General features: G+C 41.0%; 1 protein-coding gene and 1 long non-coding RNA gene across 2 annotated transcripts in view; one reads left to right on the top strand and one right to left on the bottom strand.

Moving 5' to 3' along the window:
- COLGALT2 (collagen beta(1-O)galactosyltransferase 2) overlaps nucleotides 1-27006 on the bottom strand; it is a 115279-nt gene that overhangs the window by 38065 nt on the left and 50208 nt on the right. Inside the window, exons 2-5 of the mRNA XM_027074365.2 lie at nucleotides 10666-10776; nucleotides 7785-7902; nucleotides 5162-5296; nucleotides 541-745 (exon numbers count right to left, since the gene is read on the bottom strand). Coding sequence (XP_026930166.1) covers nucleotides 541-745; nucleotides 5162-5296; nucleotides 7785-7902; nucleotides 10666-10776 — 569 coding nt within the window. The remainder of the gene's footprint in view (nucleotides 1-540; nucleotides 746-5161; nucleotides 5297-7784; nucleotides 7903-10665; nucleotides 10777-27006) is intronic.
- LOC128313004 (uncharacterized) lies at nucleotides 606-16294 on the top strand. Its single transcript, XR_008293079.1, has 3 exons — nucleotides 606-718; nucleotides 7817-7895; nucleotides 15995-16294. It is a non-coding gene; the product is annotated as an uncharacterized LOC128313004 (long non-coding RNA).

The following is a 27006-nucleotide window of genomic DNA, read 5'->3' on the forward strand; positions in this document are numbered from 1 at the left end:
CTGATGAGACATCTTGGATCATACAATTAAGGACGACACCTCATGGAGGATGGGGAAGCAACAGAGAAGCCTGGGTCTCCGAAAACTTTGGGGAACAGAGCCACTGTACCAGCTCAGACTTTTTAAAGAAGAAATAAACTTCTGATTTTCAAGTCTGGGGTCTTTGCCAGTGTTGTTTTGGACCACTGTCACAGTTTCCTAATTAATAAAAAAATTCCTTATAGTGAACAAAATGATACAGTAGCACCATCGAGAACCAATCACCTGCTCATGGCTCTCCCCGCGGCCACTGTCTTCCCAGCACTCAAAAAGAAGAGAGTGGATCTCTGGGGAGGGGCCGGCCCTGGCTCTTGGTCATTGGTGCTCACCTGGACAACGATAAAGAGGGTGCTGGTATGGTTACCGCAAACAACTGTCTCTAATACTGCCTGGGGAAAAAAAGCTTTATATAGGACTGTTGTATAATAAGATGCACAAAACAAAGGAGCTGGTTAGCTAGAGTGTTTCCATGGGGACGGAACAACTGAACATAAACAGTACCTGCTTGCCTGCTGGAGAAGGCAAAGACGATGATGTCATCAAAGGTCCAGGTGTAGTCCTGGTGTGGGGGATAGAACATCAGCTTGCCAGAGGCTTCCTTCCTGAGGTCAATTAGGAAGGTGGAGTGAACCATGGGGACGGGGAAGCAGCCCAACCTCTTCCATTCTCTAATCTGAAGGTAGTCTGGGGTCCGTTTATAGAAGCCCTGGAAAAGAGGAATAGGTGGGCTATGTTCTCCAATCCGAGGGCTTCATCTTTCCCCGTCTTCTGCCAGGCGGACTCCTCCTAAGTCCCCACCAGTTAAGGAGAAGTCCCCGAGCAAAGTCACTGCCCCTCTTCTTATCTTGGCCTAAGGATTTCCAACTGAGTTCAAGAAATGCTATTTACATATGAAATAGTACTTAAGGGTCTTGTTTTCAGAAATAATTTGGGTTTCAGCATTATCTCTGGATTTAATGATCTTATAAAAGTACATTTTCTGTTGCCATCTGATAGAATTAAGAGGTGGTCAAGCAGGGGCGCCTGGGTGGCTCAATTGGTTTAGCGTCCGACTTCAGCTCAGGTCATGATCTCACGGTTTGTGAGTTCGAGTCCCACTTCGGGCTCTCTGCTATCAGTGGGGAATCTGCTTCGGATCCTCTGTCTCCCTCTCTCTCTATCCCTCCCCTGCTCATACACACACACTCTCTCTCTCTTCCCAAAATAAAAACTAAAAAAAAAAAAAAAAAAAAGAACTGGTAGAGCAGAGAGGTTAAAAGCACAGGGTCCAGTGTCTAGCTGCCTGAGTTCAAATTCCACCTCAGCTACTTATCGTCTGTACGTCAGGTTACTCAACTTCGCTGTGCCTGTCTCCTCATCTGTACGACAGGAATGATGGCATTATCTGCTCCATGGGGTTGCCTCTAAAAATTAAGGATGGTAAAATCTGAAAACTGCTTAGAATACTGCCTAGCACCAAGAGAGCATCAACAAATATTGGCTAATATTAAAATCACTGTATTATATTGGCTAATGGTTTTAATTAAATATGCAAGTTACTTAAACACACAGCTAGAGGCTTCCACTGCCACTGCAGTTTCTCATTCAATATTCCAGTGAAGCTGCCACAGCTCCACACTTTTTTGGGGGGGTTCTCCTTTTGAAAGTTCCTTCTGGATGAGCACACAGGACAACCAACCCCCTTACTCTGTAGTTTTGAACACACTGGCTTGGAATGACCCAATTTGTTTTCCCCAAACTTAACTGTTCATTCAAAAGCATTCTTTCCTCTGCTGAATACCCACTATGACTCAGGCGCTGTGCTAGATGCTAGAGACGTACCAGCAATGGGCATCCCCAGCCTTAGCCCTCACGACATGTGAGGCCCACTGGGGCTTACACTCCAGTGGCACCAACTGTAATTTGACTATTGCCAAAGCTGAAATCTGTCCCAGAAAAGATGAAGACATATGATGTATGCGTGAAGGCGTTAAAAGTATGTGGAAGCTTTGGGGTGCCTGGGTGGCTCAGTCGGTTAAGTGTCTGACTCTTGATTTCGGCTCAGGTCATGTTCTCATGGTTCATGAGTTTGAGCCCCATGTCCTGCTCTGTGCTGTCACATAAGGATTCTCTCTCTCCCTCTCTCCCTTCCCCTCCCTCTTTGTCTCTCTCTCTCCCTCTCTCCCCCTCTCTTTGTCTCTCTCTCAGAATAAATAAACTTAAAAAAAAAAAGGTATCTGGAAGCTTTGAAGGGCATCTTGAAAAATGTTTTAGGCGGCAGCATGCTCACGGAATGAGTGTCAGGCTTCACAAAGCCAGCACTCTAAAGGGCACCCCACTCGGTGGTTACAGAAGTTCCCACATTGTGGCCATATTTTATGGTCACCCATTCTGTTGTGATGTCAGGACCCACACATGAGGCACTGCAGCCACTTCTACTTCTCTGACATTCCCTTCGGTGCCTAGAGAAGTGTTCTAGCTGAGCCAGCCTGAGCACTGACCACGTGATAACATAGAAGGATCACAAGTTAAGAACTTAAATGATGTGTTTTAGAGTCATCTTAATCTTTCTCTAGCTGTTTGATCTCAGCCCAAGATTAACCTCTTTGAGCTGAGTTTCTTCCCTTGAAAACTGGGATAATAGTTTATTTGTCTCTCTTACAGGGTTGTAGAATGGATTGCATGCGATAAGGTCTATGAAGACACTTTGACAACTGTAATTTGTTATATGAAGTATTATTATTACTACAATTTAAAAAAAATTATTTTGGGGGGGAAGGGGCAGAGGGAGAGGGAGAGAGAGAGAATCCCAAGCAGGCTCCACACTGTTGGTGCAGAGCCCAACACAGGACTTGAGCTCACGAATAGTGAGATCATGACCTGAGCCAAAATCAAGAGGCAGACGCTCAACCAACTGAGCCACCCAGGCACCCCATATGACTACAATTTTTTATTAGCCTTTAACTTAAGGTTTACTTACATCTTTCAATTTATGAGCATTCTTTCAAGGGATAAAGGAAACACTGGTTCTTTGAAGGGCTGCTAAGGACACATGTGAAATACAAAGTTCTAGACTACTTAGGAACAATATTTTCAGAATGAGAATTTTGGAAAACTTATGATGATGAGTCACTGAATATCCTGAGAGTGAGGGGAAGGAAGCAGAGAAAATATGAGAGAGAGAGAACGAATTAATATGCCTCCTGCAGACAGGCAGAGGTGATAGAGGTCTTTTTTGACAAAAAAATGAATGTTGTTGGTAATAATTCCTGTTCTTGGCCAGACAACACCAGGGTCATTTTGTGTTTAAAGCCTCTGGAAACCAAGACCTGCCTTAAGCTTATGAAGTCATTGGCTGTTTCTGTTTCCACCCTAGCAGAAGACTGACTGAGGATGGTAGAAAGCCAAAAAAATAAATAAATAAATAAAATAAAGGAGAAAAATTAGAATTGCCCCTAAGTTGCTCTCTATTTTACTGTGCAAAATAAGTGAGCACATTTCTCCTGTTTGCTTTTAATGATTAAAGCAAATAAGGAGATAATAAAAGCCTAGAGGCTGTAGTTACTAAAGCAATCCACCCTTGTTCCTGGTGTCAATGCAGAACTCATTAAAAACAGCCCTTGAGTGACTCTACCATGGGAAACACCGCACATTATTAACTGAGAGTGTATGAATTTAGATGAACTTAATAAAACATTTTTTCCCCAAGGAACCGAATGTCTTTTATACGTATGAACTTAATGTCTCCTTAAAAGAGATGTGGGTAACACGCATGCAAAATCTGTAGCAACTGCAGGAAACATTTATAACCAAAGAGGGATGCTTCACCCAGCAGTGTGCTAGAGCCACTGTGTGTTACATTTTCAGAAATTTTGCAAGCCACTTGACATTTTGGTAGCTTAAAATCTGTAAAAAAAAAAAAAAAAATCATACGATTTCCCACCATTCTAAAACACCACAGACAGTGGCTTTGCTAAATAGTGGCTATGTTAAATAATTGTATCATCAAGTGGCTATACTGCAATGACTTCACCTTTCCCTTGCTTCAACAACATTTAGGTTGTTTGCATGGTGGGAGTCCCAACCTGGTGCAAACTGCCACATGCTGCCAATCAGGGCTTTTCCCCAGCAGAGAGGCAGTTATTAAACATTTCTCGGCACAACATTGGACTCATTCTGTATCTAAAACCAAACCAAATATAAAAGAAGGACTCAGACTTTAGCCCTTTTAACATGAGAACACATTTAACATACATTTTTTCCCCCTTAGCACATCTTTATTCTATATTGATACATACTATCTCCATTAGTTTAATTTATCTCTTTATCTAATTTATTAACTAAAGAATAAAAAAATGTAACCAGACAGACACTCTAGACTTTGAAGATTTTACAAAGGAAAAGAGAGATGATGAAACTTTAAAATTTTGTTTTTCCCTTGAATTTTGTAAAAACAAGCCACACAGCAGTTCTGATTATTAAGATGTCTTTGGAAATATATTTGGCAACATGTATCAAAGGTCATCAACATATTTATTATTACTCTTTGACTCAGTAATTCTACTTTTAGGAAGCTGTCCTAAGGCAATAATATTAAACACAGAAAAATGTACAGTAATCATCATGGTCATTATAATAGCTGAAAGTTGTGAACAACTTAAATACTTCTGAAACTAAGAGAAAGGTTAAGTAACTTGGTGATACCGTTATTAAAAACATGTGAGCTGTTATCCATGATGTTAGAGTGGTGGGAATTCACATAATTTTTTTTTTACCTTTTTCCATTTTGCAATTTTTCTACAGTGTTCTTACGTTACTTTTAATTAATCCCTAATTTAAAAAAAAATCCCATAATCAGGGAGGCAAAAAGTACAAATACCGGTACACTTTATTGGTTAATTTAAAGCATCTAAGGCTAAGCTCGTTAGAATATTTGCTTCATAACTCATTAATACAAAATTATATATTAGTTATTATGTATTGGACCTGGATTCACCTCCTTTCCTGAACATGCTTGTTCCCATAACAGTGACACACATGTTTTAAGGGAGGAAATGAGACAAGGGTGAATAGGGCGATGGTTGACAGCATGGCTGCCTTGTTAAAACTCAATGTCTTATTAACTCATTAGCCAAAGACTTGCCTGAGGTGTGATTCCGCACCAGAAATTAGAGTACAGACCCCGAGACTCCAGCATGGGTGCCACAATGGTTTTGTTTTCTGCAATCATTAGATTGAGGGTCTGTGGATTAGTTAGGAAGTTGTCAACATCGATGAACTAGGAAAAGAAGAAGAAGACGTCAGGCGAAAAAGTACTTTTTAGTAACGGGTTCAAGACAAACCCGACACTTCTGAGGGATCACAGAAACTTGCTCATGAGACACAGAGCCACTTATCTATGCTCTTCTTATTGAAACCTGTTGAAGCTGGATGGTATTCATTCAGGCACATACATTTAGACTAACTCCCTCATGTCTAGCTCTGCCTAAGGCACTAAGCAATAAATTGGGGTTACCATACTGGGTACAACAAGCACCCAGCCTACACCTTGGTTAGTGGTTATTAACCACTAACAACTCCCAAGAGCTCTTAAAGATTCATCCCCATGCACTCATTCAGTGCCTAGCCTAGGTACAAATGAACAGACTTATTTAGTTGTCTTAATCATGCCAAAATGGCCCCCAAACAGATCCATCAATGCCATTTTAATGTTACAAGTAGAATTTTTGCTGAAAGTACATTATATCAACCCACGAAGCTGTTTCCCACTCTCAGAAGAAGCCCATGTTAACACTGATTCATTTACAGGGATAGTTTAGCCATAGAGCTTATTATATAAAATAAATAATCTCACTGAACTGTACACTTAAAAATAACTAAAATGATAGATTTTATGTTATGTATATTTTACCACACACACACATACAAATAATCAGAAGCTTTCATTCTGATGATAGTCGATCTGTTTACCAAGAAAATGTGATTCATCATTTGTGTGCTTTAACGACATTTAAACAGCTTTACAATATTAAATATCATCAACTTGAAGACTTATATGAAATTATTTGTCTTGAAAGGTTGCATGTGATAAATTATTGGGATGGTTTTTGTTGTGGTTATGGGTTGGGGGTGGACCTAGGTGAAAAGTATTCCTTTTAGGAATTAGAGTTCAGTGATAGAGAGCAGATATTGACAAGTCTAATGAAACAATATTGTCTTTGCTTTTTTGGTGTTATTGCTAGTGTTGTACTGGAAAACGTTCACCAAAAGAACTAAATGGGTTTGGGGTGCTACAGATGAAGAACTTGATTCCCATAAACTTGTGAAGAAAAAAGCCCCTGTCAATTTTCAGAAGGGAAATGGGCCTGCAGCTCCTTGCTGCCTAGGAAGCTGTCCTCTCTTCCAATTAAGATAGGTTCCTGGAGGATAAGGACAGAATATAACATAGGTTCCTAATCATCAAGTCCAGTATTTTTCTGGACCACTCTAAGAAAGTTCTAAGAAAAGTGATGGAACCTTTTCATGGAGAGAAATTCTTCATGAGAACCCAGAATAATTGGGAGCAACCCAGAAGTCAAGCAAGAGACACCATTACCCTGCCGCGCCCTGACCACTTCTTTAACTGGGACATTTCTCAGGGTTGTTTGTGCAACTGGTAGCCTTTAGGGATGAGGTAACATATCTTCCCAGAGAAAGAGCAGGTTTGCTTACTGCTTGCTATAGAAGCAGTGGGCTCCCTGAGCTCTGGGTTCCTCAGCTGCAACACAAAACCACTGTATGCAGAACATCCATCTAAGCCCATACATCACTTGTGTGATGCCACAGGCATGCTGGTGGATGTGCTGCTTGTTGTAGGCAATAATCCTTTGTATTAAAAAAAAAAAAAAAAAAGAAGGGATTCCATTCCCCCAAATCACTCAGGAGCAAGAGTTTCAGAGCTGTTAATTTGACTCTTTTCTTTTTTATAGAATTAATTTCTTATATCTGAAACATTTTCTATAAAGTTAAGAATCTTTAAATTTCTTTGGCTCAATTGTTTCAGAGTCCGACTTTGGCTCAGGTCATGATCTCATGGTTTGTGGTTTGAGAGTCTTGCATCAGGCTCTGTCCTGACAGCTCAGCGCCTGGGGCCTGTTTTGGATTCTGCATCTCCCTCTCTCTCTCTGGCCCTCCCCTGTTCTTGCTGTGTCTGTCTCTCAAAAATGAATACACATTATAAAAAAATGTTTATATTTCTTGGGGCCCCTGGACGGCTCAGTCAGTTACGTGTCTGACTTTGGCTCAGGTCACGATCTCGGGTTTGTGAGTTCGAGCCCCCCATCGGGCTCTCTGCTGTCAGTGCAGAGCCCGCTTCAGACCCTCTGTCTCCCTCTCTACCCCTGCTCCACCTCACATATGCTCTCTCTCTGTCTCTCTCTCCAAAGTAAATAAACATTAAAAAAAAAAAAGAAAAAGAAAGACTTCTATTTCTTTACCTAGATCATTCCCTATGAACTAAAAGGATTCAGAATTTTTAATATTTTTAATAATCCAGGAGCTTCTGTGCCTCCTCACTGAAAAAGCATGTCAGGGATGGGTCTGAGATAAAATCCAGGTACCCCAAAATTAAGTTCCCCAGGTTATCCCTTGTGCCTTTATTAAAAAGTGGGGGAGGTGGTTCCTAAACAAAAGATGGTTTCAATTGCTTCCACAGTGCTAGATTGTGAACAATTGATTTGGACACATTCTACATAACATTTGTCAAGAAATTAAACGTCTGTTTTTACCAGAATGTAGTCTGACCATTGTTCCCTCGCAGTTCGAAGGGCTGCCTGCCGCAGTTTCATCACATGGGCAAACCGGGAGCCTGGCCAATGCTTTGGTCCAATTTCATCAGGGTAAGATCTAAAATAATAATAATAATAATAACAGCAATAATAATAGGTTATAATTATTGAGTGCCTATATATTCCAGGCTCTGTCCTAAATGTTTATATGCACTAACTCATTTCAACTTCCATCAGCTCTAGGGGGTAGATGCTATTTTTGTTATCATCTTCTTCATATTACTGATAGAGAAGGGGGGATTAAGTACCTGGTGGCTTACTATGCACAAGAATCCTCATATGAGGGGCACCTGGGTGGCGCAGTCAGTTGGGCGTCTGACTCTTGATTTCAGCTCAGGTCATGATCCCAGGGTTGTGGGATAGAGCCCCGCGGTGAGCTCTGCATTAAGTGCGGTGCTTAGGATTTTCTCTCTCTTTCTCCCTCTGCCCCTCTCCCTTGCATGTTCTCTCTCTCTCTCTCTCTCTCTCTCTCAAATAAAATAAAAGAAAAAAGAAAAAAAAAAGAATCCTTATATGAAATATTTCAGTGGGTTCTAAGAAGAACCCACTGAATCCTTACAAGGTTAGTACCACCATTCTCTCCAATTCACAGATGAGGAAATTGGTATAGACTGGCTAAGTCATTTGCCTAACGCTACATAGTTAATAAGGGGCACCGTCAGAATTTGAATCCAGGCGTAACCGCAGAGCTCATGTTCCTAAGCACTTTTCAAATATATGCTGCCATCAAATAAATTTAAAAACCTGGCGGCATAAAATATGAGTTTCCCAGAAAAAAACAAAGGTTACATTTACTTGATCAAGTATCAGTAAAGAATTTCATAGAGCCTAACGCATTGATCTATCCCAGGTAGAGTGAGAATGTGGAGCAGATATAATGTCATTGGAATCTCTATCAACATCCACAAAACAGGCCACATCAGCAAGTGGGTTGGCACCCCCTCAAGAACACTTCTGAAGGCTTCCAACTGGTATGGGGATTGATACTATCACAGTAGCCCCAATCTGGCCATCATTTCAAGTTCTTGTAGCTGTGCTGGCAGTACATTTGTGTTAGACAATGAAAAACCACAAAAACAATGAGAACGTAATTATAGAAATAAGATTAATAAACCTATGTATGCACAGGAATGCTCTAAGATGTCTTTGCAATTATTGCTTCAGTGAAAACCGGTGGAAGTCCTGTTTTTCTCAATATATTGCCCCCAAAATGCCTTCACTAATATTTTTCCCATTGACCTTGGCATACAATATATTTAGTCAAAACCTGGGTACAGAGAAAATGACCAGAGTACAAGGTAGGTACATAGTCTTTTCAGCCACTCTAATCAGGCCAAATTCCAAAGAAGCATTCAAAATCTTTTATGGTGTTCAAATTTCATTGTTAACTTTTGCTTGATATGTGGACCATATGCTGGGATTTGAGATATATATGTGTATACATATATAGTAAAACTATTATCTCGAAAGGAACAAAACCCAAAAACTTGTTCTGGAATGACATTTATTATTATTATTATTATTATACAAATTTGGCTTTCAACAAATGACTTATCCTGGGCAAAAATTCAGGCAACTCAATTGATTCTACTTCTACAATTTCTTAAGCTAGAATTGCAGTGGCCTTGGGAACATGTACAATAGTCAGTTTTAAATACACTTATTCATGTTGTCACTCATTTGTTCATCCAACAAGTATTAATTTAGTGCCTGCCAAGAACATTGCACTGGGGAAAAATATGAAGTATTTGTATACTGTAAGCTCTGCCAAAAGACCCAAAACTTACTTAGAAAAAAGTGCATAAATTCCATAGCTAATTAACAAAGTTAGTTAAGCGTATTGCCGTGTCAAAAAGGATGAAGTAGAAAATAGCAACACGCGTGTTGAGAGAAAGGTAGATTTTTGTAACTGGAACGATTAGGAACAGCTAGGTGGGGTTTGGCAGAAAATTTGGTTTTGAAGACAGAACGGGCCTTCCTGAAGAACAAACCTGCATGAGTAACAGCTTCAGGTTGAAAATACAAGGAGCATTCTAGACAAAGCAGTTTCCTTTTTGGAAGAAGCAGGCAATATGGATGCACAGCTGTTGGTGTTAAGTTCATGGAGTCTTTAAAACATAGAAGTCTGAGAATACCTCAGTTCAAAAACTGAGAATATTCATTTCAAATACTGAACTTCGTTCTGTGGGTATTGGAGAGCCATTGGAGTCCTTTTAACAGAGAAATTAAACCATGTCATTAGGGTTTTAGTTAAATTGATTTGACAGTATGGTATGTAGAATGACCTTGAAGGTGGAAACAACTAAGAAATTGCTATGGTTACGGGAGGAAGTAACCTAAACGTCCATCAGTAGGGGACTGACTATTCATTATCATTATGTACCTCCGTACAATGAATACTAAGAAGTCATAAAAATAATGAAGAAACCCCTTAATTATCACTATGGAATGATTATGAAAATATGATAAATTAAAAAAGCAAGGTATATATATAATTTATGCCAAATTTTCACTATGATCCCATCAAATACAAAATATTTATACATATATGTAAATAAATAATATAACTATTTTACCATGTATGCTGGGGCAATTTATTTGTGAACTAAGGAGAACCTGAACTTGGCTGGTAGCTGCAAGAGTAAAGAGGAAGAGAGAAATGTGAAGCTCTGTCAAAGGAAGAAATGGCAGGTCCTTGTAACTTACTAGGTACAGAGACAACCAAGAAGTCATATGTGCCTCCAAGATTAGACCCCTGCCTGGCTGGAAAACTGCTTAAGGGAGTAGGGATAAATAGTTCACAAAATGTCTTGCTACTCACTCTGGTTCCTCCATAGGCCTCCACTCCACATAGTGATAGAACCGCTGTACATTTTTCAACCACTCCCTGAGTATTTCTGTTGTATTATCCACATTGTGATCCGTGGCCACCCTGCGTGAGAGAAAGAACAATATATCTCAGTAACCATCCAAAGAAAGAGGGGGCTAATCCCAAAGAGCCTGGGTTATTTGAAAGGTGAATGGCCAGTTCTGGGGGAAGAAATGTATATATGAAAATGATATCCCTCATGGTCCAAACGAGACAACGGATTTCTGAAGTGAGAGATACTGCTTAAAATCATTTTTGTGTCATTAGTTCCTTAAACAGGGCTCGGCCAAGAGTAGAATCTGTAAGTGGTTGTACTAAAATTGTATAAGCAGAAAATGAATTAAGCCAGAGTAGGCTAATCTTTTTGGAAATTTTCTTTGGCTTCATTTTTAGTTATCCAAGAAGTAAACTCTGTCTTTTCACATCCCTAACAACGATCTCAATTTACACAATAATTCAGTTGCATTTTCCTCTCAAGTTTGTTTTCGGATCACAGCAAAATTGCTAATCGGTGGTACTGGCATTACATACACTCGAGAGGAAGGTGACGATAATGATTCCCAATATGAAACTGAAAATCTAAGGTATTTTTACCTATTTTGGATTAACATTACCATTACTTACACAAAAGAGAGTACCTTCAGAAGACTTCAAATAATGTATACAAAACTTGTTTCTACCTTAAAAGTTTAACAAACCAATCTGCTTATAAAGGAATTTAACTCAGTTATTAGAACAAAACCTTTTTAAAATTGTATCACAAAAAGAATTCATGCTGTATATAAGACATCTAAAACAAAGTTATAAAGAACACCTAAAAAGGAAGAGATGTATCAGTCAATTGGAAAAGATGAAGAAAGAAAGAATTATAATCTTGACATCAAATAAGGTGGAATTCTGGCCAAAAAAAATACTAAATATGACAAAGAAGGATACTTTATAATGGTAAAGGACATAATTCACATCAAGAAAACAATAAATGTGAATTTCCATGTACCTTCATATAGTACAGGGGCTGGCAAACTTTCTTTAAGACCAAGATAGTAAATATTTTAGGCTCACAGGCCAGACACTCCTTGTTGCAAATACTTATAACTCTGCCTTTGTAGCAGAAAAGCCGCCATAAGTGGTATGCAAATGAATGTTCATTGCTGTATTCCAATAAAGCTTTATTTACAAGAACAAACAATGGATCTACAGGCTGTGGTTTGTCGACCCCTGACAACAGAAACTATGGAGACTTCAAAGAAAAGCAGGAACATTAATAAGAGATGTTAGTATACCACTTTCTTGTTTTAAAGATCTTATTTATTATTATTTTTTTTAATGTTTATTTTTGAGAGAGAAAGAGACAGAGCAAAAGCAGGGGAGGGGCAGAGAGAGAGGGAGAGACAGAATCCAAAGCAGGCTCCAGGCTGTGAGCCGTCAACACAGAGCCTGATGCAGGGCTTGAGCCCACGAACCGTGAGATCATGACCTGAGTCAAAGTTGGACACTTAACCAACTGAGCCACTCAGGAGCCCCAAGATTTTATTTTTTTAAGTAATCTCTGTACCCAACGTGGGGCTTGAACTTACAACCCGGAGACGAAGAGTCGCATACCACACCACTTTCAGTAGAAAATGGTGCAAACGGGAGGAAGTAAATATTATAGAGAATCTATAGAACACAGTGAGACTATGCTTTCTTCTCATGCACATGTGGAACATTCACAATTGACCAACAATTACACTACACAGAAACCTCCACAAAATTGAAAGAAGATATTCTCTGATAATAAAGTAATAAAACTAGAAAGTGGTAATAAAACAAAAAAATTCTGTTAACAGCTCTCTATTAAATAATCAAGGCAGAAAGTCCAGAAGCATAAACCAGGAAAAGAGTAGAACAAATAAATTAAAATGTTTCTTTTTTAAAAAATGTTTTAGTTTTGGGGCACCTGGGTGGCTCAGTTGGTTAAGCATCTGACTTTGGCTCAGGTAATGATCTCGTGGTTTGTGAGTTTGAGCCCGTGTTGGGCTCTGTGTTGACAACTCAGAGCCTGGATCCTGCTTTGGATTCTGTGTTTCCCTCTCTGCCCCTCTCCCGCTCATGCTCTCTCTCTCTCTTTCTCAAAAACAAATAAATATTAAAAAATTTTTTTAATGTTTTATTTTTGTAAAATTCCAGTATAATTAACATACAGTGTTATATTAGTTTCAGGTGTACAATATAGTGATTCAACAATGCTATACATTACTTAGTGCCTATCGTGATGTGTACTCTGAATCCTCTTTGCCTATTTCACCTATCCTCCCATCAACCTCCCCTAAAATTTTCAGGAAAATTAACAAAACAACCATTTGTTAATCTAATCAAGATAGCCCAGGAATATAAAATAATTGACAAGGATGAAGGGAATATGATTGATATGAAAGAAATTATTTTAAAAATCACAAGCAATTACTTTTCACAACTCAAAAACTAAATTTAAAAACTGGATATAATGGAGGATTTCCTAGGAAGATGCATGTTAACAGAATTGACTTCAGTAGAGATGTAAAACTTAAACAGAACAAATAACAAGGAAGAAGTAAAGAAAGAGAAAAAAGAAAACATTAGGCCCAGACGGTTTCCTGGTAGAATTCTCCCAGATATCCTAATATAGTAGATATTTCCAATGCTATGTAGCTTGTTCTCCAGAGCTTAGGAGAAAAAAAATGAAAATTCCAAGTTCTTTTAATAATGCAAGTTTCCATCAACTGACCAATGGATAAAGAAATTGTGGTTTATATACACAATGGAATACTACGTAGCAATGAGAAAGAATGAAATATGGCCTTTTGTAGCAACGTGGATGGAACTGGAGAGTGTTATGCTAAGTGAAATAAGCCATACAGAGAAGGACAGATTCCATATGTTTTCACTCCTGTGTGGATCCTGAGAAACTTAAAAGAAGACCATGCAGAAGGGGAAGGAAAAAAAAAATGGTTAGAGAGGGAGGGAGCCAAAATATAAGAGACTCCTAAAAACTGAGAACAAACTGAAGGTTGATGGTGGGTGGGAGGGAGGGGTGGGTGGGTGAGGGTACTGAGGAGGGCACCTGTTGGGATGTGCACTGGGTGTTGTGTGGAAACCAATTTGACAATAAATTTCATATTAAAAAATAATGCAAATACGATATTAATATCTAATTCTGAGGAAGACACACACACACACACACACACACACACACGCAACTTCAGACCAATATCTTTTAATGAATATGCCACAAAAATCCTAAATAAAGTATTAACAAACAGAACCCAACATCCTATTAAGAAAACATTATATAGCATAGCCTAGGATTATTCATTATAAAAGGAAACCCATTAATATAATTCACTATATTAATGGACCAAGAAAAATCATATGATTACTTCTGTAAATGCTAAAAAGGTCTTTAACAAAATTCAACATCTATTCCTGATTTTTAAAAACCACACTGAATAAAACTAAAACAGAAACGAAGGGAGGAAGGAAGGAAGGAAGAAGGAAGGAAGGAAGGAAGGGAAGGAAGAAGGGAAGAAGGCAGAAAGAGTAAACAGAAGAGTCATGGGAAGATAGAGGTGTCTGAGACTCTTCAAAGGGAGTAAAAACGCTTCGATTTTATGGGCAATTCAGCAGTCCCTCCTGGAAGGAAAAGCCATGGGCATTAGCAGCAGCAGGGGTTCCCTGGGAACATGGCCTTGATAAGAGCAAAAGAAGAGAAGCGAACAGTGGTTACTTCTTCCATATATGGCTATTTCAGTAAATAGGACTTTGTTAAACACAATCTATGATGGCTCTTGTTCTCCCTACCTGAGCTTTTGGAAGTCACTGCTACTCCCAAAGTAACAAAAATCTTTACAGGAGAGAATATTCAGAAGTGCTCAAGAGAAAACAATAAATTGTTAAGCAAAGCATTGTGAAGCCCCATGTTATATAGAGAGTAAATTTCTGTAAAACACCAAGTAGCTTGAAACTACGGGACTTAAGCCATAAGGTATAGAAAAATGGGGGATCGAGGCATATGACTAATATTTGAAAATCTCACTTTACAAGATCAGATATCTGAACTAAAACTAGCCTTACTGAAAATATTATTCCAAAAAAAAAAAAAGAAAATCTGGAGCTGATGCCAATGGCCAATCCAATCTCCTTTCAAGTCTCTTCAGGTTAGAATCAGCTCCTCCTTTCAGGAGAAGGTCCAGGAGAGGAGGAGACCCGCAGACACACTTGGAAATTCCACTAACCAGATGGGAAGTGAGGTGATGTGTGCAGCTGTTGAGGGACATGTGCAGTGTTGTGACACCAGGTGGTCACTTTCAGATGAAAATGGGATAATAAAAGGCAGCAGGAAAGCAGGCCAGAAAGCAACATGGAAGAGGCCATGGGCCCCATCTAGCTTGTGATTGTGCTGAGAAGTGAAGAATCTCAGACTGTCGCTGACAATCATGTCCACTGTGATACACGGCCACAAGCCACCAGCCAAGTAGCCATGAAGGGCACTTTGAGAGTCAACCCATTCATCTCACTGCATGAAGCGTGGGTAGAGCAATTCCTGAATTGGAGGATCAGCTCTAATGCACATTAGTCTTTGCTCAAGATACTAGAACAAGAGTAAGTTAAACCAAACAAGATAAAAAAACATCTTGACTGCAGTGTTAGCCAAAAGTTATGGGAATTCTACATGCTTGTCCAATTACTATAAATAGTGTGGGCAAATTCACACAGCATCTACTTCTTTCCTTGGTTGCTGTTTCTTCATTACACTTTGCCCTGCCTACATCGATGCATCTCCTCACCATTTTAACAAAGTTGGTCTCATTGTATGAAAATTATTTTCCCGGTGTACGACTAAACAACTCCAGACTCTGCCCAAGTATCCACTACTAACAAACATCCTTAGAAATGAGCTTCTTGGATGTATTTAAAAGTGGATGTGTCTAATTAAAAACAGGGGCATGTGGGTGGCTCAGTTGGTTAAGCATCCGACTTTGGCTCAGGTTCTGATCTCACAGCCCGTGAGTTCAAGCCCTGCATCGAGCTCTGTGCTGACAGCTCAGAGTCTGGAGCCTGCTTCGGATTCTGTGTCTCCCTCTCTCTCTGCCCCTCCTCTGCTCACATCTATTTCTCTGTCTCTCTCTCTCAAAAAAGTAAATAAAACATTAAAAAAAGAAAAGACAACAGAAGCACAGATTTGAAATACTCTCCTTCTTGAGTGCAAAGAATTTCCTGTTCAATTACTTCCCCAAACTGTTAAGATTCTTTTTGTTCTCAGGCTTCGTGGCAGATGAACAAATTCTCCAGATGTGGTTGGAGGTCCATGCACAGCGGTCTTTGATCTCCTGCCCTGTTCCAGGGGAAGAGCAGCGCTGACCACACCAGCCCACTGAGGAAGACTTGCCATCCCCCCTCAAGACAAACTGCTCTGTCCCTCCACGCCCCTGGCACAGGCGAATCAACAGAAACCCAGGGAGACACTCTAACTGCTGCCTTTTTCATCCCTCTGACCAAAAATGCGTTTCCGTTCGAATCCACAATCACGAAAGCACACGGGTGCTGGTCTACACAGAGGGCTGGGGAGAGAGATAGCAACGGCCCAGATGTGAGGTCCCGGGGGGAAACACAAGTCTCGAGTGAACAGCTCTATTTTCAGAGCCCTGGAGAACCGTGTAGTGCCTACCCTGCTGCAAGTCTCCACAAGTAACTAGACACAGAAAAGGCTGCAGCTGGGAAGGCTTTTCCCATCAAGCTAAGAAACTGAGGGGTCAAGATGTATGATCCCCTTCAGGGGAAGCCCAGGCATGTCACCCCCACAGAAAGCTCCTTCCAGTCCCATAGAAACTGAGCCTTGGGTCTGCTAGCCTTCTCCCTTCCAGCCAGAAAAGGCACCCAGCAAGGTAACAGACATCACTCAAGGGCTCCTTGAAGAAAACAAATGTGTGAAGAGACATCTGGAGAGGTGATCTGCCTACAATTTACAGTTGCTTACATCAACAGCCTGCTTCCTCTCTTCCCTGGGTCTCTCTGGCTCAGGATGAGATAGTAAGGTGAGCTCAGCTCTTGAGTCATGCCAGTCCTCACATAATTGATTTTCTTGGAAGGTCACCATGCGACAGTGGCTTCTCTTTAGCTCTAAGAAGTACCAGGACCTGCCGGCCATGAAGAGGTCTGCCTCCACCAGGAGAGCTGTGGCCCTGATTCTCCTGTGGTGCTCGTGGTCGGTCGCCTCTCTGTCCATTGGTCCTTGCTGGCTTTCTTTTGAGCTAGTATTCGAGATGGAAGAGCTGATAGAAACAAGTGCAACATCCACTCGGCTTCAGAGGAAAGTCTGGGCCATTACTCACCAGAATGCTGCCTGCGCCTCTACTTTCTGGTTCTGCTTCTAGTTCCTATTTCCTGTTCTCTAGCTGTGCACATCAGCAAAGGCCCACGAGTCTCAGATTCAAAGTCAAATGAGGAAAAAGAGAAACACATACTGCAAATACCATCAACACCACAGTGCAGGGCATCTCCTTGGTTAATGAATTTCCCCGGGGCCAGCAAGTGCATTGTCACTGTTACAGGGAAAAGTGAGAGTTCATGGAGCAGACCAGTAAATAAACATGTCTGCAGGATGATATGATTTTACTACTCGGCTGGGCCAAAAGAAAAATATTGAGATTTCTCTGGCAATGTCTAAACACACTGACATTTCTCCTTGTTCCAGAAGGTCAGTTTTCTTTCGTCAGTCTTGGCTCTTAAACTAACAGCCAACTTGAAATAATTAGAACTGACTCATTTATTTTTACCACAAGTCCTTCCGAGGTTGTGAGGGCTAAACTCACATTGGTAAGTGCGGGGCCACTGGAGCCATGTTGAGGATGCAGACTGGACCTTGCAGCAGGTGAACCACAGATGTTGAGGACGTGGTCCTCCCGATTACTTGCATCTGCACTGACCCTTAGGGAATGTTCTCAGCTTCCCTGCCACCCCAGAAAGCCCAGACTTCTAGTGCTACAGAACAACAGGGCTGCAATCGGTGGGCCAGGACAAAGGCGACAGTGCACAGTGCTTGATATTTGCTACCCCAGAACCTGCAAAATACAAACCCCAGAGGCTCAAGGGAATGGTGATGGAATGAACAACAAGGTTAGTCATCACCCAGACGATTCACACCATGACTAGTAAGTTGGCAAAAGTGAATTTTCCAACTTGGGACTTCAAAAACTGAACTACCCTCTGAACTTGTTTTCATCCAGCAAGACTCATGGATGTAGAAAATAAAGAGCTCACACCTAAAAATAAGATTCCACTTTTTGAAGCAGACAAATTTATTTTTGTCATCAAAGTCCCACCACCTCTTTCTCTGCTCTCAGGCGAAGCCTCACCAAGTGCTCTGCCAAGGGGAAGAGATATGCTTGGCCACTTGGCAAAATATGCTGATAGATTACTGCTTCTTGCTTACTGTGTAGAGCTGTTTAAAGACCTAGAATCTGTCTGCTGGGTGAAAACTAGATCTGAATATGGTTAAGGAGATGGACGTGGACCAGGGGCTGGGGATTTCTCCCAAAGAAAGCCTTTTCCTAGGTCCTGCCACATCAATTAGCAGCAGCTCCTCCCAAAGAACTAAGGAATCAGGAAAACTCACTTCTCACGAAACCCTCCTCACCAACAAAATAAATGTTTCTACTCCCTCAACATCCTTCCTCCAGATGTCCCATTTAATCGCAGAAACAATCACAGGCATTGCACATCTGAAGACTGGATAAGAGTGATATAAAAGACAAACAACAACAACAACAAAAAGAACAAAACTCTGTTTCTGAAAATGCAGTTAACCAAAGAATCAATTTCATTCCTAAAGGACAGGAAAAGGAAATGGTAAAAATTGCCAACTGACCAGTGAGAAGTCAATTCAAGAAAGAGCCCAATGCCATCGTACTAAAGTGCAGATGAACTTAATCAAACATATTACAAATGAGGTATTTCTTGACACTTTGGATTCTGAGGTATAGTTTGCCTCTATTGGTGTTAAGAACCCCTCACCTGTGGACAGGCACTAGCCCATTCTGAGCCTTATAATTACATTGCCCCATGTTATAGAAGAGAAGGCTGAGGATGAAAGGTTATGACTTGCTCAAGTCATGCAAAGGGTGGATGTCAGAGCCTGGACTTTTCCTTCGGATGCCCCATCCCAACCCTAGTGCAAACTTCCCCCACCGCACTCACCTGTCAGATCGGAAGGAATTCTATGCGTTGACAAGGACATTGATCAAGAGGACCAGAATGATCATCTTAGAATGAAAGATTGGTCCCCGTTTCCAGAGACCCCTTGTCATACTGGAATATGTTCATGCCTAAAAGTCCTGCCTAAAAGTTCTTGTAGGATATAAACAGGCTTTTATCTCTAAACCCTGGATATCTGACTTCTCTGGGAACAATGGAAAACCTAACCATTCTGGGCACACGTTCTAGCATGGCAACAGTCTGATGGAGCCCACGTGTGTCCCTTCTCTCACACTCTTGGCTCAGACATAGTCGGTTTCACTCCTTGTCATTACAGTGTTATAATGCACAATGTTACATTGGCTTCAGGTGTACAACATAGTGATTGGACAGCTCTACACTTATGCTGTGCTTGCCACAAGTGCAGCCACCATCTGTCACCAAGCTTTGTTGAGGTTCATTTCAGCATAATTTTCCTTGGAGTCAAAACTCTTGGAATTCTATGAAAATATTAGCAGCAGTGTCTGAGACAAGATAAATATGTTTCTCATTTGTGTAAATACTCTTCTTCCTGTTTTTCTTCTCCTTTGCCCTTTGTTTCTTCTTCCCGTTATTTTTCACCCACTCCTCATTTCCTCTTTTCTCTTCCTTGCTGGATTTTCCAGTTCTTTTAAGTTTTTCATTATGTGGGTGTGCCCTGAAGAAACGGAATTACTAGTGGAACATGTTCCTGCATGGTCAACTAGAGACCTGATACTAAAGAGAGGACACACAGGATCCAGGGACACATTCTCCTGGAGCCCTAAAGCTCTCTACCCCCCCAAACACCTCAGGCTAGATGGGATGCCCCAAATCTGTAATTACACATCGATTCTCTGCCCACACTGCCAGGATTGCCTTGCTCCTGCATTGTGATTATCCGTTTCTCCATCTTTCTCCATTACCAGATTCTCTTCCCTGAGGACAGGACTATGCCAGCACCTAACAGAGTTTACTGTGTAAAACAGGCACTAACCATGGGCCTGATGAATGAATGAATGAATGAATGAACAATTCAGGAAAACTTTTCCCAATAAAATCCAAATGCCTATGAAGGCTGAGCATAGATAACATCAAGGAGTGAAACTATGTCTGAGCTAAGAGTGTGAGAGAAGGGACGCATGTGGGCTCTATCAGACTGTTGCCATGCTAGAACATGTGCCCAGAAAGGCTAGATTTTCCACCGTTCCAAGAGAAGTCAGATATCCAGGTTTTAGAGATAAAAGTCCGTTTGTATCCTACAAGAAGTTTTAGGCAGAACTTTTAGGCATGAACGTGTTCCAGCATGACAAGGGACCTCTGGAAACCAGGGACCCAACACAAAGGCCACATTATTTCAGCTCTGAATAGCCACGGTCCATCCATCTCTGCACACTCAGGACACACAGTTCAGTAATTAAATATTTCAAATACGGCTGGGAGGAGAGCAATAATACCACTCCACTGCTTTCACAAACAAAGGAAGCATTTCCAATAAAAAAAGGAAAGACAAACATGCACAGTTGGACAAGGTCTAAATATTTCTTTCAGTCTAATAGCAATAGGATCAGCAAAAAGAAAAGGCAATGATCCAGACAGTATGAAGTGGGTCCACTTCCCAACAAATACCATATATAACCTCTCTTTGCATAGCAAATAAGGCATACTGATTGCCCATTCAAAAAAAATGATAGCTTCATTGAGATATAATTCACATATCTAACATTCACCCATTTAAAGCACACAGTTCCGTGGTTTTTCACTATATTTGTAGTTGTGCAACCACTGCCATGATCTAATTTCAGAACCTTTTCATCACCTCCAAGAGAAATCTGTACCCACTAGAAATCATTTTCCATTCTCCCCTGGCCCAGCCCTCGGTTACCACTGTTCTACTTTCTGTCTCTATGAATTTGCCTTTTCTGGACATTGCATATAAAGGAAATCGTACAGTTGTGGCCTTTTGTGTCTGACTTCCACTTAGTGTATTGTTTCCCCAGTTCATACTGCAGCATGTATCAATACTTCATTTATTTTTATGTCTGAATAATACTCCATGGTATGGATAGACCGCATTTTGTTTATCCAATGATCGGCTAATAGACATTTGGGTTGTTTTACTTCTTATTTATTATGAATACTACTGTTATGTACATTCCTGTACATTCAGGTGTGGGCGTATATGTTCATTTCTCTTGGGATTGCTGCCCACATTTTAAATCTTATGGAAAATGAAGAAAATATATTTTATTTTCTTCTCTACCATTTATGGACTGCACTATGTCCCAGGCATTAACTGGGCATTTTGCATATACAACTCTAATCCTTATGGTAATTCTCAAGGGAGGTATTACTATGCTCATTTAACAGAGGAGGAATCTGAGGCTTAGAGACTTTCTCCCAAAGCTTATGCTCTTTTCACTTATACTTCATCTTTGACATGTATTGTTCTCAATTTCTGAAATCCCCAGTTTTCTGTCCCAGTGCAGTGAAGAAGGATCCCTTGCTCTGCCATATCCATGTGCAGATTTCACGTGACATGGACAGATGCAGCACAGGAGCACAGGGACAGATGCAAGTATGCAACAAGTGTCACGTCTCAGCAGAGGAGCTGAGCAGATGCCACCAATGTAAACAGTCAGTGCTTGGGCCTGGCAGGGCAATGCCCTGGCAAAACACAGAACCCATGAGCAATGAGGTCATGATGAACTGGGGCCGGTGCGACCACAGAGAGAGTCACAGCCCAAGGACTGGGCTTGCTAAATGAGGCACTAAGGAGGACCTCACCCTTGCAGCCACGCTCCATGTGGAAAGGAAAGCCTGCTGAACTGGGCTGAAAATATGAAGGCAAAGTGGTCATTCGAGTGGAGAATCAGGAGAAAGCTCAAAGAAGTGTCCATGCTCTACACGGAAAGGTTTACTTTGACTCATTTGTTTCTGTAGACTTTTAACTGTACTTAAAAATGACGTAAATACTCTAGTCACCCATTGATTCGGAGTTACTTGAGACTCACTATTATTTGACTAACCACATTCTTCATCAAATGAAAAAGTACCAAGCGGGGCGACATAGCTCTTCTGCCAACCAGCTCTACAACTTTAATGAATTTACTTGAACTCTCTGTACTTTGTTTTGCCATCTGTAAAATGGACTAATAACAGCTGCCATACATACCGAGTTCAGTGAGTTATTGTGAGGCACCAACAACATGTGAAGGACCTCTCAAGAACACTTATTTTCAAATCTGGCCCTTCTCTCGCCATCCCCAACAAACACACATGCGTGCGCACATGCGCGCGCGCACACACACACACACACACACACACACACACTTTCAAATAAGAAATTAGACAGCCTGTTGAGGTGGCTCTTAAGATGTATACAACAAAGCTCAACAGGTGCATTTAAGGTGAACAAACCAGAAGTACCACAGTCTACCAGTTTTTCGGAAGAAAAAATAGGCGTGCCCATTTAAATACGGAGAATATGAGAGAACAGTGTGGCAATGACTGCTAACTGTCTCAGTATTGGTCTTCCTCTTCTTCCTTAGTAATAGAATGTTTAGCTGCGCCTGTGACCATCCAACTTAAGGAGCACGTTGCAAGCTCCACAAGAGCAGGGATGTTTGTCTGTTCTCTTCACCACTCTATCCCTAGCACTTACAAGACTGCCTAGGACATAGTATGTGCTCAACAAATATTGATTGAATGGTTCCTTCCTCATCAAACTGTAACCCAAGAACTGTGACAACCTCTGCATGCCTCTCTCAGTTTGATAGACACCTGAGCATCTCCTGTGCGTCTCCTCTGTGCCGGGCATCGTGGCACCTCCTGGAAACAACATTTTGTCACTGGTGTCAAGACACTCCTGGTTTCTCACAGTTTAAAAGGAAATACAGGTGTATAAGTAAATAAATAATCATGATTGGGTGTGATGTTTGAAACAGTGGGCACATAACAAGGTGTCCAAGTGCCAGAGAGGAGGGGTGGCTGAAAAGATGTGGAAGGTCAAAGGATGAGAAGCCCAAATTGAAATTTGAAGAATGAGGGGTGCCTAGGTGGCTTAGGCGGTTAAGTGTCCAACTCTTGATCTTGGCTCAGGTCATGATCTCATGGTTTGTGGGATCGAGTCCCGCATTGGGCTCTTTGCTGACATCATGGAGCCTGCTTGGGATTCTCTTTCTCTGTCTCTGTCTCTGTCTCTCTCTTTCTCTCTGCTCCTCCTTCTCCCTCCCTCCCTCTCTCTCAACATAAATAAATAAATAAGCATTTTTAAAAATTTGCAGAATGAGCAGATATTTAGAGGGAGGTGGAAGGTAGACAGAGTATTCCAGAAGAAGGAACAATATGTGTGGAGGCAGAGAGACAGGCAAACACAGGATGATGTGTTTTCAGAGCTACCTGTATTTTGTTGGCTTATGACTTACAGGTCCAGAGATGATAGATGTCCCTTGGGAAAGGGATGAACAATGAAGATGTGTGCCCTTTTCTGGGTGGGTCCCTGGCATCTTGCCCCACTTGAAAAAATAAATGTGTGAAAAATTCTCTGAAATAATATATTTTGCCAGATTGTGAAAGATAGATTCCATAGAATCTATTCTTTGAATTCCTCAAAGGAAATGCTCAAAATACACATGAAGCGTTGGTCCACTTCATTCCATTTACAGACACAGGTTCAGCTTCCATATATGATGGGTTTTCAGGGAAAAGTGTTATTTCGAACATTCTGACCCATTTTTTTCAAAACTTCATTTGGAGTTCTCAGTCCATGCGTCCAAATTTCTCGCTCCAAAACTGTGCCCAGTACACATTCATCATGTGCTTGTCGAATGGTTAAGCGAATAAATGCCTGCATAAACTGATGAACAATAAAAACACAGTGCCCATATTTACTAAGGGTCCACTACTTAAGCAAAACACGCAGCAAATATGGCAGAATATTACTAAACCCATAGACAGCATTTTGATTTTTTTTCAAAGTCATAAAACTCCTTTCTGCTATAGTACTTACTACCCCATTGAAAAAATTGGGTAGGAACATGAACAAAATCAGAAACTGTCCAACTTGCAAACTGGATTCAAGGCTGTTTTCCCACAGAATCACCTAGAATGAGACCTTGGCTCCAGCCGATGAAAAATCTCTGTCCGGTCCATCACTGTTACCGGATACCTGTTGTTTTGGTTCCAGTAATAACACTCTCAGCCAGCTTAGGAGGGAGAGAGAAAATGTTTGCCTTGAATTTACCTGCTTTGGAAAGTGTTAAGTCTGGCCTCCCCACATCACTTCACTTGAGGTTTCTCCAAGGGGCTGTGGGGGGCAGGGACTAGTGTTTCAGCAGGTGTTAGATCCATGTTCATATTTTATACTCACACTTATATGCAAATTGAAGAGTTCTAAGAAGTATTTTTTAGAGTTTTGAGTATTTTACTCTTATTCATGGTGTCAGAGACAAACAGGAGACTATTCAGGTGGTATTTTTTTCCATCTCTATTATGGAAAACTACCGTCAGAGGGAAAGAACACTCTGTGCTCCTAACATTTCCAGGGTCTATGTGACTTTGTAACATGCTACTGAGGCGGGGAACGTGCACAAATACAGAGTCTACGGATGTTTCCCCACCTTCATTCCGCACCACACTTCCATGCAGCGGGGCAGCGAGAGCGAATGGGCGAGCGCACATGCCTGTCCGGCACTGACAGGAACACTCGCATTGTAACACCTCATTTAATCCTCATAAAAACCCTATGACACGGTGTTCTTAGGATCCCCATTACAAAGATGGGGACAGGTTCAGAAAGGCAACACATCGTCCTCCAAGTCTCAGAGGGCAGGAAGGGTCGGAGTCTGACTCGAAGTCCGACAGTGGGCCTCAGATGATTGCCTGGTTAACCCCTATTCTAAGAGTCTGGTTTCCAAATCCCATTTTGGAGTGAAGTTTAAAACAGAAGGAGATATTTTTAGAAAGACAAAGAATCAATTGTAATTTTGTCTTCAAAGTGCCAGATACATCAATAGGCTTTATTTATTGGCAGAACTGCCACAGCCACAGGACAGTTAACATTATTTTAGAGCCCCCGTGGGTCACAGGCCCTCGTCTTCATGCCTCAGGAACAAACATACCTAACCAAGTGCTCCTCATATGAGTAACGTCTTGAAGAGCAAATGGCACTTAACAGTGACTGATGGATTTCTCTAATGTTTCTTAAAACTTTATGTTTCCTTGGTTATCTCCTCTCAGGCAGGTCAGTTTAAGGATCTTCTTTGCCCTTGAGGTGAATGGAGAAATGGGATTTAGGGAAAGGATGACAAAGACACTCATTTTTTAAAACCTACCCCTGGGGTGCCTGGGTGGCTCAGTCGGTTGAATGTCCAACTGTTGATTTTGGCTCATGTCATGATCTCACTGTCAAGGAACCAAGCCCTGCATCAGGCTCTGCATGGACAGCATGGAGCCTGCTTGGGATACTCTGTCTCCCTCTCAAACTAAATAAATAAATGTTAAAAAAATAAAAAGCTACCCCAAATTTCATCTGGTGACTCTGGAAGGTAGGGACTCTGGATCTTAGATTTACCAGGTGGTTGGCCCTTGGCTTTCCAAGGGCTTCCGTGACCTCCCCATGTGGCTCAAGTCCCGTGTACCTCTTATTCCTAGTACTTATCAGAGTTGCAGTTCTGTATTCATTTCTATGCTATTGAGTAATTTCTTTCTCCTTTTCTGATCTATAAGCTATGTCAGCATGAAAATATGTTTGCTTGTCTCTCCACATCATTATAACTTGAAGCCCAGGACAGTGCTTGGCATCAGCCCTGAGTAAAGTGTTGCTAAATGAATAACTGAACACAAGACTGCTGTCCTCACCCTCCTTTTTAATCAATAATATTTAAAATGTGTATAATTTACCTGTAAAAATGAAACACATAATCAGACAGTATTGGGGAAATATCTTTTGGAGTACTTCCTGTTTTATAATCCATATCTAGAAAGTTTGACCTCAAGTGGGCCCCAGACACAGGCAGCAGTTGGATGCTGTTTGGTACCGAGCTATTGTAAGGCTCTGGGGAGCCCAGTCACCTGTCTGGGAGAAAGTGGGGAATGTGAGCAATGGCTTTGAAGGAAGCACCAAGGAGACATTTGGCCAGGGTAGAGTTCAAGCAAATGTAATTGTGGTCAATGGTAAATATGGCAACAGGTGAGTCATTCTTCTTCCCGGCTTTCATTAGGGTGTGTCCTTTGAGCCAAATTAGAAACCCAGCAAAAGGACTTGGCACTCATCATTATACAGTCCAGTTCCAGGCAATGCAGGCCAAAGACTGCAACTTCCCTTTCAGACCTAAAAGAGGGTACAATGTCTTCCCCAAGACCAAGCAAGGCCAATCATAACACTTACTGCCCATCTTTCCCCAACCTTAGGTCAGGCCATGTCTCAGGCATGCTTTGGTCTTTAGTGGCCGCCATCTTCTTCTGTTGGCACCATGGGAAGAAAGTCAACAATATCCAATGTTCAAAGTTCATTTCTCCAGAATCTCCTGACCAATTTTTCAGTTTCCTCCGTAAATTATCTCATAACATTGTCACTGGTGAAATTCTCATTTTCGGTCTCACACAGCTGATGTTTACAGAGGGAATTAGGCAATACCAGGGTGTGATTCAAACTTACTGTCCCAAGTGTTTTCACTAGAGGATTGGAACATAGCCTGAGAGGAACTAAAATTTTCACCAGGACTATCTATATGAAGACATAACAGAACACCTTTAGTACAATGTAGCATTCAAGATGAGGATTTGTAAAGTGAATCACATATATTTTCTCATCTAATCCTCACCATACCCTAAAAAGTAGATATTCTTTCTATTTTATGGGTGAGGAATCAGTCACAAAGTGAGTAAGTGATAGACCCAGGACTCTAGCCCAATTAATCTGCAAATTAAAGGTCAATTTTCAAAAGCAGTGGGTGAAGAGATCTCCTTGTGGTAAAATCTACAGGACAGGATTAACAAAATACCTAGCATAAAATCAAGAATTTGATATTAGGTCAGATTTGTAAAAGATAGAAAATAAGG

Source organism: Acinonyx jubatus, chromosome E4 (genome assembly GCF_027475565.1).
Source record: "Acinonyx jubatus isolate Ajub_Pintada_27869175 chromosome E4, VMU_Ajub_asm_v1.0, whole genome shotgun sequence".
NCBI classification, from domain to species: Eukaryota; Metazoa; Chordata; class Mammalia; order Carnivora; family Felidae; genus Acinonyx; species Acinonyx jubatus.